The sequence below is a fragment of the Physella acuta genome, unplaced genomic scaffold, assembly GCF_028476545.2.
Source record: "Physella acuta isolate Inbredline_101_S28 unplaced genomic scaffold, ASM2847654v3 ptg000325l, whole genome shotgun sequence".
Taxonomy (NCBI): Eukaryota; Metazoa; Mollusca; class Gastropoda; family Physidae; genus Physella; species Physella acuta.
In genome coordinates, this window is record NW_026731844.1 from 554,107 (window position 1) to 567,645 (window position 13,539).

The 13,539-nt window shown below is 33.6% G+C and overlaps 1 protein-coding gene across 4 annotated transcripts in view; it reads left to right on the forward strand.

Annotated features, from left to right (window-relative positions):
- Positions 1 to 12,866, forward strand: part of LOC131940672 (uncharacterized) — a 101,620-nt gene extending 88,754 nt beyond the window's left edge. For 3 of the 4 annotated variants that reach the window (XM_059299400.1, XM_059299403.1, XM_059299402.1), the window contains 28 exons: positions 126 to 194; positions 577 to 827; positions 1,076 to 1,259; positions 1,341 to 1,562; positions 1,652 to 2,011; positions 2,143 to 2,199; positions 2,610 to 2,785; positions 2,930 to 3,116; positions 3,472 to 3,797; positions 4,375 to 4,510; positions 4,791 to 5,099; positions 5,539 to 5,916; positions 6,335 to 6,712; positions 6,829 to 7,200; positions 7,324 to 7,398; positions 7,540 to 7,700; positions 7,843 to 7,989; positions 8,465 to 8,615; positions 8,926 to 9,009; positions 9,178 to 9,468; positions 9,633 to 9,820; positions 9,942 to 10,037; positions 10,266 to 10,413; positions 10,546 to 10,620; positions 10,802 to 11,008; positions 11,339 to 11,385; positions 11,672 to 11,726; positions 11,854 to 12,866. In XM_059299400.1, the coding sequence (XP_059155383.1) occupies positions 126 to 194; positions 577 to 827; positions 1,076 to 1,259; positions 1,341 to 1,562; positions 1,652 to 2,011; positions 2,143 to 2,199; positions 2,610 to 2,785; positions 2,930 to 3,116; positions 3,472 to 3,797; positions 4,375 to 4,510; positions 4,791 to 5,099; positions 5,539 to 5,916; positions 6,335 to 6,712; positions 6,829 to 7,200; positions 7,324 to 7,398; positions 7,540 to 7,700; positions 7,843 to 7,989; positions 8,465 to 8,615; positions 8,926 to 9,009; positions 9,178 to 9,468; positions 9,633 to 9,820; positions 9,942 to 10,037; positions 10,266 to 10,413; positions 10,546 to 10,620; positions 10,802 to 11,008; positions 11,339 to 11,385; positions 11,672 to 11,726; positions 11,854 to 12,194 (5,471 nt within the window). In that variant the 3' untranslated portion in view covers positions 12,195 to 12,866. The remainder of the gene's footprint in view (positions 1 to 125; positions 195 to 576; positions 828 to 1,075; positions 1,260 to 1,340; positions 1,563 to 1,651; positions 2,012 to 2,142; positions 2,200 to 2,609; positions 2,786 to 2,929; positions 3,117 to 3,471; positions 3,798 to 4,374; positions 4,511 to 4,790; positions 5,100 to 5,538; positions 5,917 to 6,334; positions 6,713 to 6,828; positions 7,201 to 7,323; positions 7,399 to 7,539; positions 7,701 to 7,842; positions 7,990 to 8,464; positions 8,616 to 8,925; positions 9,010 to 9,177; positions 9,469 to 9,632; positions 9,821 to 9,941; positions 10,038 to 10,265; positions 10,414 to 10,545; positions 10,621 to 10,801; positions 11,009 to 11,338; positions 11,386 to 11,671; positions 11,727 to 11,853) is intronic. The other variant, XM_059299401.1, reaches the window with a different exon arrangement.
- The last annotated feature ends 673 nt before the right edge of the window (positions 12,867 to 13,539 follow it).

The window sequence follows — 13,539 nt, forward strand, 5'->3', positions numbered from 1 at the left end:
TATTCTCTTTTAAGAAAGCTAGTAGAATTAACAGATCAAATGAGCTAGGCACTAACATAGTAATGGTTTTCCTTTTGCCAATCAAGACAGTAAAATTAAAAGTGATTTATTTTATTTCATTCTAGGTGCCATACCAACTAAAAGTCCAACACCATCAACCACGCCTTCTACTGATGAAGCTAAGAGAACTACAGGTAGGATATATAAAATATATAGTTTAAAAAATGAATTAAAGAGTAGATATTGAATTTATAAATTATATTTTTCAAATAAGTCAGTTATAATAGAGTAGATGTTATTAAATTTATAAAATATATATTTTTTAAATATATAAATTTATATATAAATTAAAAAATAAATTAGCTATAAGAGTAGATATTGGGTTTATTAATTATATTTTTTCAGTTATAAGTCAGTTATAATAGAGTAGATGTTATTAAATTTATAAAATATGTTTTTTTTAAATGAGCTAGCTAAAAAAAGAAAAAGATATTGGATATATAAAATCAAATAAATTTTCCAATTGAATGAGCTATAAACTATCTACTCTGTAACTATTTTTTATTCCATCTTCAGGTTCCTGCCCACCAGGTGAAGAATGGCAGAAATGTGCCTATAAATGTGATGATGCCTGTGACTACCTGGCCAGAGCCTCGGGCTCTTGTAATGGCATTTTGTCACCAGAGGACAACTGTGTACCAGGCTGCAGAACCCCACCTGAACTTGATCATGTGACCTGCAAGCCCAATGAGAGGCTCATTAACTCAACCACTTGCGTACCTCAAGAAATGTGTACTTGTCTTAAGCCTGATGGAACCCCAGCTCAGGTTTGTTATTGTTTAAAGACTGTAGTGAAACTTTTCAATTTTTGAATTAGTGGAAATATTGAACTTCATTTTTTTATTTTTAAATGTATATAAATGTTTAGAATTGTAAAACAGAAGCAGTCTATATACATTTCATGAAAGCGACTTAAATAAAAGAGAAAGATTGGGTCACCTGTAAACCAAGTTTAAAATATTACTTGCACAATTTGTAAAATTTAGCAAATGTTACCGTTATTTTTACTTTCTAGGCCTTTGAAACCTGGGACAACCCAGAGAAGGCCTGCTCTACCTGCAGTTGTTTCAATAACGCAGTAATCTGTGGCAGTTCAGAAGGCTGCACCACTGTGCAACACTCAACAGATGTCACCCATGTGCCTACACCCATGTTGTGTGGATGGAGTGACTGGATCAATGACAACTCTCCAAGTGCCGGTACACATTTGACATTTTTTTGTTACTGAAAATAGCATCAATTGAATTCATGTATTATAAAAAGATTTTTTACTGCTGCAGGATCTGGTGGTGACATGGAACTGCTGGCTACATTAAGACCAAAATACAACCTTTGTCTGAACCCATCACGAATACTCTGCAGAGATGTGACCACAAAGAGGGAAGCATCCGACAGTGGTCAAGTGGTCACCTGCAGTTTAACTGAAGGCCTTAAGTGCTATGACCATCTAAACACTGGAAAATGTCACGATTATGAAATTAGTGTTTACTGTGGCTGTATACGTAAGCATCCAATTTATTTTATAATTTATTTATTTATTTTTGCATTTCGTTATTGGGTATTTTTACAACTGCTTGAAACTGTGTTACAGCAACTCCCCCACCAACTATAGTCAACAACCCAACTCCATCACCAAGTGTAAACATAAATGGAGTGCCCACATCTGGACCTCACCTGTGCACCACTGGCTGGTCAGACTGGATCAACAGAAATGACCCAGCACTGGGCACGGGTGACACAGAGAAGATGACCAAAGAGGAGTTGGAGAAATTCTGTCCAGGTGGAGACATCGTTGAAATAGAGTGCAAGGACTCAGACACTAAAGATGACTACACCAGTTTAGCTGAGGCCACATGTACTATTGAAGATGGACTTGATTGCCAGAACCTTCCATTTGATGGCATCCCACCTTGTAGAAACTATGAAATCAGATATAAGTGTGACTGTTCAAGTAAGATATATTATCATTATATGTAATATCAGTTTAGTCCATAGTTTTCAATCAAACCTCTCTAAATAGAATTTTTTGGGAAATTCTGTAAATATTTTAGATTTATATTGTTTGTTGTTTTTTATTTGCAGAAGTGACAACTCATGCACCCACACCAGCAGGAAATACACATCCAGTTGGCAACTTCTGTAAGAATTGTTGTGCAATGATAAATTCAATCATTCCTATGTGGATGAATATTTAAATTATCTTTAGACTAAATATTTGAGCAAATTTAGCTTATAGCTTACAACTTTATATAACTTTCATAGTTTACAGCATACAATACTAAATAGAATGAGTAAACAGGACATTAAAATTTTTCCCTATTTAAATATAATCCACAATTAAGTAAAGCAAAGAAATGGCAAATTGGATTTAAAATGTGGTTTTAAAAAGTTAACATCTGTTAATAAGCCTGGTAAACTCATGCTAAACATATTTTATATATTGGGGCCTTAATAAACCTTTAAATATGTTACAATATGTTAAATATTTCAAGTTATATTTTGAATCCTTTATATGTTTTTTCTATTATCTTTTTTTTATATTCACACAGTAAATCCTGCATGTGGATGGACAGATTGGATGAATGGTCAAAAACCCAACAGTTTGGGAGAGGAAGAAAGCATTACTCAGTTGCGCATGATGTATTCCTTCTGCGATACAGCAGACATTACAGCACTGGAATGTAGAGATGCTGCATCAAAGAAGACTTCTCAGGAGTTAGGACAGGTAGAAATGTTTTGTCATTAAGTATTCAAGAAGAATTCAAATGATAATAATACTATACAATTATTGAAAAGAAATCCTCAAAAGTTTCACTTTCAATATTTAAATATGGTTAATAATCCTACTTTTTATTCCCCCCGCCTGCAGGTATCAGTTGTGTGTGACTTAGCCTTTAGTGGTCTAAAATGCTTCAGTCATGACCAACCAACTGGCCAGTGTAAAGATTATGAAGTGAGGTTTTTGTGTGAGCCACATAATGTGAACTGTGATGTCACACCAACCCATGTGGTCACTCTCTCACCACCAACTCACACAACATCCATTCCAGTGCCAGGTAATTTTAACATCTTATAAAAACTATGTTTATGTACTTAATTCCTAGTTGCCAGGTAATTTTAACATTTTTTTTTCTTGGCTGATTTAAAACAGCAACTATCATTAATAATCTTACGCTTCAGAATAAATTTAGTGGTCAATACTTTTTGAGCAGTTGTTTCTATACCTAAGCAGTATTAGCTAACATGAAAATGAATAACCTATGCAATCCATTTTAATATTTTTTGCATTTATTTTTTATACTGTGTTAAACATATATACAACAGAGATTTTTTTTAGCCTGTTCTGAATATTGTTGTGTAAATATTGAACTGGAAATATTTTTATTTGGATTGTTATTTTTTTGTCTTAAGCCTGTGATACAACATCAAATGATGCCAAGCCAATTCCAGTCCAAGATTCCCAGATCACAGTGTCCAGCAGCTTGTCCGACTTCACTGGCCCTGACCGTTCTCACATTGACACCCCACAAGAGGCCGTTGGCTCTGGTGGCTGGGTGGCCAAAGACAATGACCAGAACCAGTGGATCAAATACACCTTCAGTGAACCTCTGCAGGTGATGGGCATCACCACACAAGGTCGCGCTGCCTCCACACAGTGGGTGGAGCAGTACAAGGTCATGTATTCTGAGAACGGCATTGACTTCCATTACATAGAGACTTCACCAGGTCAGACAAAGGTCAGGAGTTTTTTTTAATTTCACAACTTACAAATTGTAATGTTTGTGTATGAACTTTATTCTGAATGTTTTGGTAGAAGATTAGACATAGTAAAGTTCCCTTTCAAACCTAGTGGTCTATGGGGCAAGTGAAGTTCACCCGTTTCTGTGACCTCTGCATATAAAGGGATAGTGTAGTCAGCAGTAGGACCAGCCACCTTTACTTTCCTTAATGTGAATCAGGTACCCATCAGTCCTGGGCGGACTTAGGGACATTTACAGAGTTAAGCCCAGAACTCAAGACTTTCGGGTTAGCAGTTGTATGCTCGACCATTTGACTACACCGACCCACAGAAAATTAGACATGCTAGTGTAGATTTGTAATGCTTAAAATTAAATTAAATGTCTAACAGAAAACCTATTTTCTTATAATGTAAAAGTGAGATATTAGACAGTACATTAATTTAATGATAAGTGTATGCACCTTACTCTCCTCAAATTTTAAATATGGAGTAATATTTTTTCTCAAACCTTTATTTTTCAGTAAAAAAAAACGAAAACAGTACCATAAAGAGAAATATGTTTGTCTTGTCCTCAGATCTTTACTGCTAATACTGATTCCAACACAAAACACACAGAGGTCATTTCACCAATCTCAGCCAAGATAGTCATCATTCAACCTGTGACATGGCACAATGGCATTTCAATGAGAGTTGCTGTACTGGGTTGCCTGGGTATGTTTGTTACTTGATGGTGGTGTAATTATATTTTTGAAATCACTTTAATTCAATCTTATAATAGAAATATTTCAATAGTAATGAGTATTACAAGATATTTAAATTAGTTAAAATAATTTTTTTTTCAATTTTTTTTTAAAGTGTGTGTGTAGTGAATACAAATTTAAATTAAAAGTGAACATAATGTATTTTCCTGTATAGTGGACACACTTTGAAGTTAAAAGATGTTATCTTTTTTTGCCCAAATATTCAATTTTAAAATGATCATTATTCACAGGATCTGAAACTTTGACACCAATGCCTCCATCACAGTGTGTCTCTCGCTGGTCAGACTGGATCAACAAGAATGACCCCACCACTGGCACTGGAGACACTGAGAAACTGACCAAAGAAGAGCTGGAAGCTTTCTGCCCTGGTGGTAAAATTGTTGACATAGAGTGCAAGGACTCTGACACTAAAGATGACTACACCAGTTTAGCTGAGGCCACATGTACTATTGAAGATGGACTTGACTGCCAGAACCTTCCATTTGATGGCATCCCACCTTGTAGAAACTATGAAATCAGATACAAGTGTAACTGCTCAGGTAAATACTTTATATGTATTGAAACAATTTTTTAATGATATATAAGTAAATTTTGTGTAATGAGACTTGAACTTGAATATGAAAAATTCTTAAATCTTTTTGGATTGTTTTTTTTTTTAATTTTTTGTATATTTCAAAAAGTCTTTTATATATATAAAAAAAAACATCAACATTTTTCAATTTGTTTTGGTATGTGAATTATTGATTACTGCTTGCATAATTTTATTATTATTGTTTTTTCTTCCTAATACTACTAGCAATTAAGTTTTCCATAACTATTTTTTTAAATATTGTTATTTACAAGTTACATTTTTATTTTTAAGAATGTATGCCAATATCTCAAAAATTCCAACTGAATTCTTTCCAAAACAGATTACATTTTTGTTAGAAATGTTCTTGTAATTATACCCTGATTGTGTGCAATAAACTTGTTTTCTAGGTGTAGTGATCCCCTCCCCAAGTCCTGTAGTTCTCATCAATCCCACATCAACACCAGTGGCTGCTATCACTCAACCACCAACTACACAAGCTCCAGTGGCACAGTGTGTCTCTCAGTGGTCAGACTGGATCAACAAGAATGACCCCACCACTGGCACTGGAGACAGTGAGAAACTGACCAAAGAAGAGCTGGAAGCTTTCTGCCCTGGTGGTAAAATTGTTGACATAGAGTGCAAGGACTCTGACACTAAAGATGACTACACCAGTTTAGCTGAGGCCACATGTACTATTGAAGATGGACTTGACTGCCAGAACCTTCCATTTGATGGCATCCCACCTTGTAGAAACTATGAAATCAGATACAAGTGTAATTGCTCAGGTAAAAAAAAAAGTCATTTTTTAGTTTAATAAATAAATGTATTCGGTACGCAGCTAAAAAGTAGAAATGTTAGGAGAAGCAGCAATTGCATTCACACTTAATTTATAACACTGCTAAAATGTATATTTTACTTTTGTGCCTGGTAGTGGCATTTGTCCATCTTTAGTGCTATCATAATTATTTTTTTGTAAAACCGGAGATGTAACAAAAAAAATTCGAGCAATAAGGTGTAACATTCTTTTTTAATTTAAAAAAAAAACTGTCTATATTTTTATATTTCTACACTCTTAAACATTGCTTTGAAGTATAAAAATAAATTTGCTGCGACAAGCAACAAATATTTAATTAAAATAGGTATTTAGAAAATATAGATTAATGTAAATTAGCTTTTACCAGTAAGAATCTTTTTTGTTTTCAGATGTGAAGATCCCCTCCCCTAGTCCTGTGGTTCACATCAATCCCACATCAACACCAGTGGCTGCTATCACTCAACCACCAACTACACAAGCTCCAGTGGCACAGTGTGTCTCTCAGTGGTCAGACTGGATCAACAAGAATGACCCCACCACTGGCACTGGAGACAGTGAGAAACTGACCAAAGAAGAGCTGGAAGCTTTCTGCCCTGGTGGTAAAATTGTTGACATAGAGTGCAAGGACTCTGACACTAAAGATGACTACACCAGTTTAGCTGAGGCCACATGTACTATTGAAGATGGACTTGACTGCCAGAACCTTCCATTTGATGGCATCCCACCTTGTAGAAACTATGAAATCAGATATAAATGCAACTGTTCTAGTAAGTTGGTATCTATATAAATATAAAGTTTAAAATTGATTAAGATATATTTATATATTTCATTATCACATGAAAATCTTTTTTTCAAAATGAAAATAAATGCCTATCCTGATTAGATGCTGGCAAGGTCGTCACACCACAAATTTCTCATGTTACCACAACTGTACCTTCAACCACCGTGCGCACCACAACCAAACTGACCACGACTCACTCATGCGCCACTGGATGGTCATCATGGATCAATAAAAACAGCCCAGTGGGCAGTGATGGAGACACAGAGAAGATGAGCAAAGAGGAACTGGCTCAGTTCTGTCCAGGAGGAACCATCAGTGACATTCAGTGCATAGACTCTGATACCAAGGATGACTTTACCAGCTTGTCTGAGGCTACTTGTACAATTGAAGATGGCCTGTCATGCACTAACCTTCCATTTGAAGGCATCCCTCCGTGCAGAGATTACCAGATTAGATACATGTGTACCTGTCCAGGTGAGTTCTAACTTACCAGATTTAGATACATGTCTACTTTGTGCTCTAAAGCATATTTTAAAGTTGTATCATTTGTATATCAAAGAAAGGGAGTTTAATATTTTAAATCTTTTTTTGATACAGGTTCAAGAAAGAAACGAGAGTTATCTATTCTTCCTGATCCCACTGCAAGAGTTATGTCACACTCAAATATTCCAGGTAAATTTTGACAGAATGAAGCACAACTAAACTACAACATTTCCATGTCAAAATAAGCTGTAAAATCTATGTCATTAATACTAATAGTGTTATAACAAATTGAACTGTCTATGATACCTGTTATTGTTTTGATATTTCTAGCCAAATGTCTAGAGGACATGGGAGTAATGACAAGACGAGTGCGCAACAACATGATCTCAGTGTCGTCATACAGAGATGACAAGCATGGGCCACACACAGCCCGGCTTGGGTCAACAGGCTGCTGGCTAGCAAAGACTGATGACACAAATCAATTCATCCAGGTCAGTTTGTAACTATCATGCTAGATCAATGAGGGTTGCTTCTGTTTATGTCTGACTGGCTTTTTTTTTTTTTAAATAGCTAGAAAAATCAACTTTGAGTTGTTAAATAATCAGTCCTAATTTTAACAATTTTTTTTAACAGATTGATTTCCTGGTGCCTGTTTACCTGACTGGAGTAACCACCCAAGGAAGGCCTGATGCTCCATCCTTTGTTACATCATACAAAATCTTCTACAGCTCAGATGGTGTCAACTGGAGTCCTTACAGGGAGACAATCGGATTTGATTTTGTAAGCTATTTTCCCACCATTGACAACCCTAACTTTGTCTAGTTCTACTCAGTTTTTATTCATGGTTTATAAATAATTCAATGATAAATAAGAAAATTAAAGAATAAAAACAACTGCATATAATTCAGGCTTAATTGTCCATATGGCAGATTAAATAGGGTTAATCAGTTTCTCTGCATTATAAAAGCATAATTTGGTCAGCATTATGCCTTGCTGCCCTTACTTTCCTCACATACATAAGTAAGGTACCTATCAGAGCTGGGTTGATTCACAAACATTGTACTGACTTGAATTCATGAATCAACTATTTGGGTTAATAATCATGAGCTCAACAGCTCAACAAAACTGCTCCACAAGTATATATAGTTCATTGTTAAATTTAATATAAAATGCAGGCTGAAAAAAATGTCCAAATTTAAATAACCTTAAAATACTTTTTAAATATGTTTAAAAGTTTTTTACTCTTCATGTACAGATTTTCAAAGGCAATGCTGACTCTCTGACTCCAGTGAAAAACATATTTACTCACCCAGTTCATGCCAGATTTTTACGTATAAATCCACAAACATGGCAAGGCAGGATAGCTATGAGAATTGAAGCTCATGGCTGCTATCAAGATTACCCTAGTAATTTTTTTTTCTACTTCCCATCAGTTTTTAAACCAGGTTCATGTGAAAGCTTAACAAGTTCTCAAATAAACAATAAATTATTAGTTAATTTTTTGACCTTATGATTAGCCCTTTGCTATTTATGTTAACATTGATTGCAGATTTTTTAAAAATGTATTTTAAATACTTAATAAATACTGTAGCTATCTATCTACTGTTAGAATATCTTTAGCTTTTGTCAAAAGTAAAGTAATGAGAAATTACTTGGCATTTTTATTTATTTGTGATTTATGCCCAACACAATATAATTTTAATTTAATTACTACAGTTGTGATACCAAAAACAACAGTTGGAGAAAATCAACATGCACTTGTAAATGACAAGCAGCCCTCAGAGTTATCAGATTTACATTGTGAGTTCCCACCTCTTTCATTATAAAAATGTTTTTTTTAATCTTCCTGCAGCTAATTAATTTCTGTAAACAACCTTCTATTTGTACGGATATCTTACAATTATTTTTAGTATGATGTTATATCTAACAGAAACCTGAAATATAACACATCCTTGTTTACCTTTGCAGTGAGTTGTGTCCAATGGGATAAATGGGTTGATACTAATGAACCCAGCCGTATTATTAAACACGAGATTGAGCCACTGAGTGACATTGTTAAAGCTTCACCTACTTGCAAAGATCCAATAGCCATTGAGTGCCGTACCGCCACACCTGACCATCGCCCAGCCAAGAGTACTGGTCAACATGTACGCTGCAACTTATGGGAAGGATTATTGTGTAACAGCACATTAATAAAAGAACCAATATGTTATAACTATGAATCACGGCTTGGCTGTTTGAAACCCACACCAGAATGTGGTATGTGCAGATATTGTTTGTATTAATTGTAATTACCATTTTTAAAAAGTATTAAGAATATATAAACAAAAATGTGTTATTAATAACACCAAATTCTTTTGTCTTGTTTAATCATAATGATAAAGAAATAAGATTTTAATTCATTATTTTCTTCCTGCTTCAAGCATCAAAAATGTTCATACAAAAACGGAAAACATCAAGTAAGAACAAAGTTCAACCACCGTTAATGTGCTACCCTGGATTAAACTCTAAAGGCTGCCCTCGCTACTGTGCTGAAGGCCAGTATTGTAATGGTACAGCCTGTGTTATGAAGAAGGATTGTCCTTGTAGTGTGGACAATAAAGTTGTTAAAGTGAGTGAACAGTGTTGATATTTTGTTTTCTTTTTACAATAGTTAATGCTTAAAAGTGTTAATAATTTTTTAGTAATTTTACAATGAAACATCAATTTTAAATTATTTCTCATTCATTTAGTCTGGAGGTGTCACACGTAATGCAAAATGTGAAACTTGTCAATGTATTGGTGGAGAAATTGTCTGCATGGCCAAAGTTTGTCCTTCATGTAGAACTGTAAGTATTTTTTTGTTCTATAAACATTTGAAATATAATTATTATGTACAGTATATTGTTTTTTAAATTAAGTTAAACAAATGCAGCTCATTTAATTTTATAAAATAAAATAATTTTAAATATAAATAAAGAACTGTTTGAAATTCTATAGAATGTAAAACAATTTTGATTTGGCAATAAAACTTACAAATGAAGATTTGTACAAACTTGCTATATATTTTATTTTAGGGAGTTTCTAGAATAGATAAAGCAACTTGTAGTTGTAAATGTGAGCACTGCGGAGACAAAGAGTTCCAATGTGGTACTGGACTCTGCATCCCTAGCTTCAAACGTTGTGATGGTGTTATTGACTGTGTGGATGACGAGCTGAGATGTGGTATGTGCTTATGTTAAGATTTCTTAAAATTGGACTCTAAATACTCTTATAAAGCTAAAGAGATTTTTTCACATTCCTTGAAGAAGACATTTTGTTGATTTTAATTATATATTTGCTTACTTTTTATTTTAGAAAACAAGACAAGATTGTTGCCACGGTGGGAAAGAAAGCCACAACATAAATTGACAAAACTTTCTGCCACTAAAGGTAAATTCTATTATTTTTTTTAGACCTATCTCTATGTTTATTGAGCATGCATGTATTTATTAGTTTTTATTGACAAAAATAACCAGAAAAATTTAAGCTTTTTTAATTTTGAACATTAATTATTAATATTTTCCTTTTTCTGAAAAAAAAAATTTTCCATTTGTTTAAAATGTCTTTACAGACTTATGTGCAAATGTTGTCTGCAAGCCCCCATCAATGCCCAGTCTTACAGAAGGACAGACTGCAACCCTGCAGAAAACAGAAGACGGCTGCTGCCAAGAATATATTGTCTGTGATGCCAAACTTTGTCCTCTTCAGTCAACATATTGTCCTTTCCCCAAAGTATTGGTCAAAACACAAGACAAATGCTGTCCAACATATAATTGTGGTAACTTATATTTTATATTTCTCCCCTGAAGTGATAGTAAATTACATTTATTTTTGTGTACATTTTAATGGTTTTTGGATGCAAACATCTTGATCATACATACATAAATTAATGGCAGGTCTGTATAATCATCAAAGTGTTACATTCTGGGACTTCATCATTTTTTAGTATTGAAGAACATGGAAATATATATCACTGCATTCTCTTTTTTAAAACAATCAATTCTAACTTCCATCTTACATTTTAAAACAATGGTATCTTATTTCTAAATAGATTTTCTGTAAGTACAACCTAGAGCCAACATTTAAAATTCCTGTTTTCACTTTTTAGATTGTCCATCCCAGTGTCCTGAAGTTAAGGAACCAAATTGTGCAGATGTAAGTATGCAATAGACAACCACTTGATTATTTCTATTTAGATAAATATTAATCACATAGAAATCTCCATTGATTCTGTATAAACTTAAAGTGTAAAATTCTTCTATCATTCTTATGAAACCCAATTGCCTGGTTTTCAAACATATTCTAAAATTGTGTTGTTGTTTTTTTCATATTTAAATTTCACAAATTAAATTTGAGTATTACATTTTTTTAAACTTTTCAATTTTGAAAGTTTTGCTCTTTATTTTATTTCTAATAACTAATATCAATATAACTTTTATAGGGCTATGAACCTATTGAAATAGTGCAAGAATGCAATTGTATGACAAAGGCTTGCAGTAAGTATTCTACTTAACGCTCAACAATTTTGTACAATATAAAAATTATCAATAATTATTAAAAAAAATAGAAATTGAATATGAAAGAGCTTGCTCTAGCATGAGTGTGATATTTTCTTCTATTCAGGTAAAAAGTCAGCGTTTTCTTTGACTGGCTCATGCAAACCACAGTCCATGTTTCAAAACAGCAACCAGACCATAGGATATTTCCAACGCATACCACGTAGTGGTGTTGTTTGTCGCAACACAGAGCCCATAGCAAATCTCCAAGAGTGTTCAGGTCTGTGTGGGTCTACAGCACGCTATGCTGAGGACTTGCAAGGATTCCAGAACAGCTGGCAGTGTTGCAGACCTAGTAAAACACACCAGCGCACAGTTAGGCTAACCTGTTCAGATGGTTCATATTTAGACCAGCAGTTCGAAGCACCTGATGCATGTAGCTGTGCCCAATGCTCTGGTGGAGCTTAAAATAAACTATAGGACGATGACTGGATTTTAACTAGGACGTTCGTTGTTGCTAATTGTTGATCTGTTGTTACATGAAAATTTAATATATTGTAATATTTTTATACTTGTAATCAATAAAAAAAATTCCTCCCATTTGTATTTTTATATAACTAATTTTTATAATTCATTTGTTTATCTGTATGGCTTTAAAGCTAATGTAACTTAATCATTAATACTTTACCATTTATTTAATCAGACCATTTGTGTTAGTAATTAAACATGTTTCTAACTTTAAAAGTAAATATACTGAAGCTAACATTTATTTCATAAAAGTATATAACTAACCGTATTGTCTTTATATGAAAAAAAATTATAAATTATCTACATTTAAAGAAATTGAAATACTGTTTAAAACTAATGCAAATATATTTGTTGATACTGCTTTTCAATATTTACTACTTCAAGATAAAATTGACAATAAATTATTAAAATTAGACAGTAACATACCCTTCTCTATATATCAGATGTTGCAAATGACCTTGTAAAAAGAGTTTGTAATAAGATTTTTCTGATAAGATTTTCATCTTTTTAATGTTCAAATTAATTGCTTTTCAGTCAATACAAAAGACAAATGACATGTATTTTACTGCCAAAGGAGGAAATAAAAAATTATGAATATGTATACAATGAAAACCTGGTTTGAGTTTTTCTTTATGAAGTTTAGTTTTCTATTTGTGAGACCACATAAAATGCAAATTAAACAAAATTAGAAGAATTACTCTTTTTACCAGATAGTAGTGGTTACAATCTACAAACCAATTATAATTTAATATAATGTTCTTTAAAAATATTTTGAAAAATATAAAGAATTACAGGAGGAAAGGGGTCGGCGTGGTTGAGTCTGTAAAGTTCATGGTTGCTAAACCGAAAAGTCTCGAGTTCGAACCCTCGGGCATATGAGGCTCGTTAGCTGGAGACAGCCACTCTTCTAGGAGAGGCAACTCCAAAATCAAACAACTGCTGCCTTGTAGTTTGTTCTTGGTTGGACAAAGGCTATGGAAGCAAATCCAAAAAGAAAAGCAGGCTGAAATCGGAGTCAATGGCCTTAATGGCGCATAACCAGTTGACACGTAATCCTTAATTGTGATGGAAGCATGGTCGAGTAGGCAAAGCTCATGGCTGATAAATTCGAAAAAAGTCTGGAGTTCAAACCCTCTGGCAGATAAGGCTCGATCCCTCCCAACACTAAAAATTAAGAACGAAGAAGAAGACGACAGGAGGAAAAACTAGTAATAGGAAAACTGGTTATTTATATATCAAATGATTTTTTTTAAATGCAGAGACTGGAATTAATTCAGGTGATACA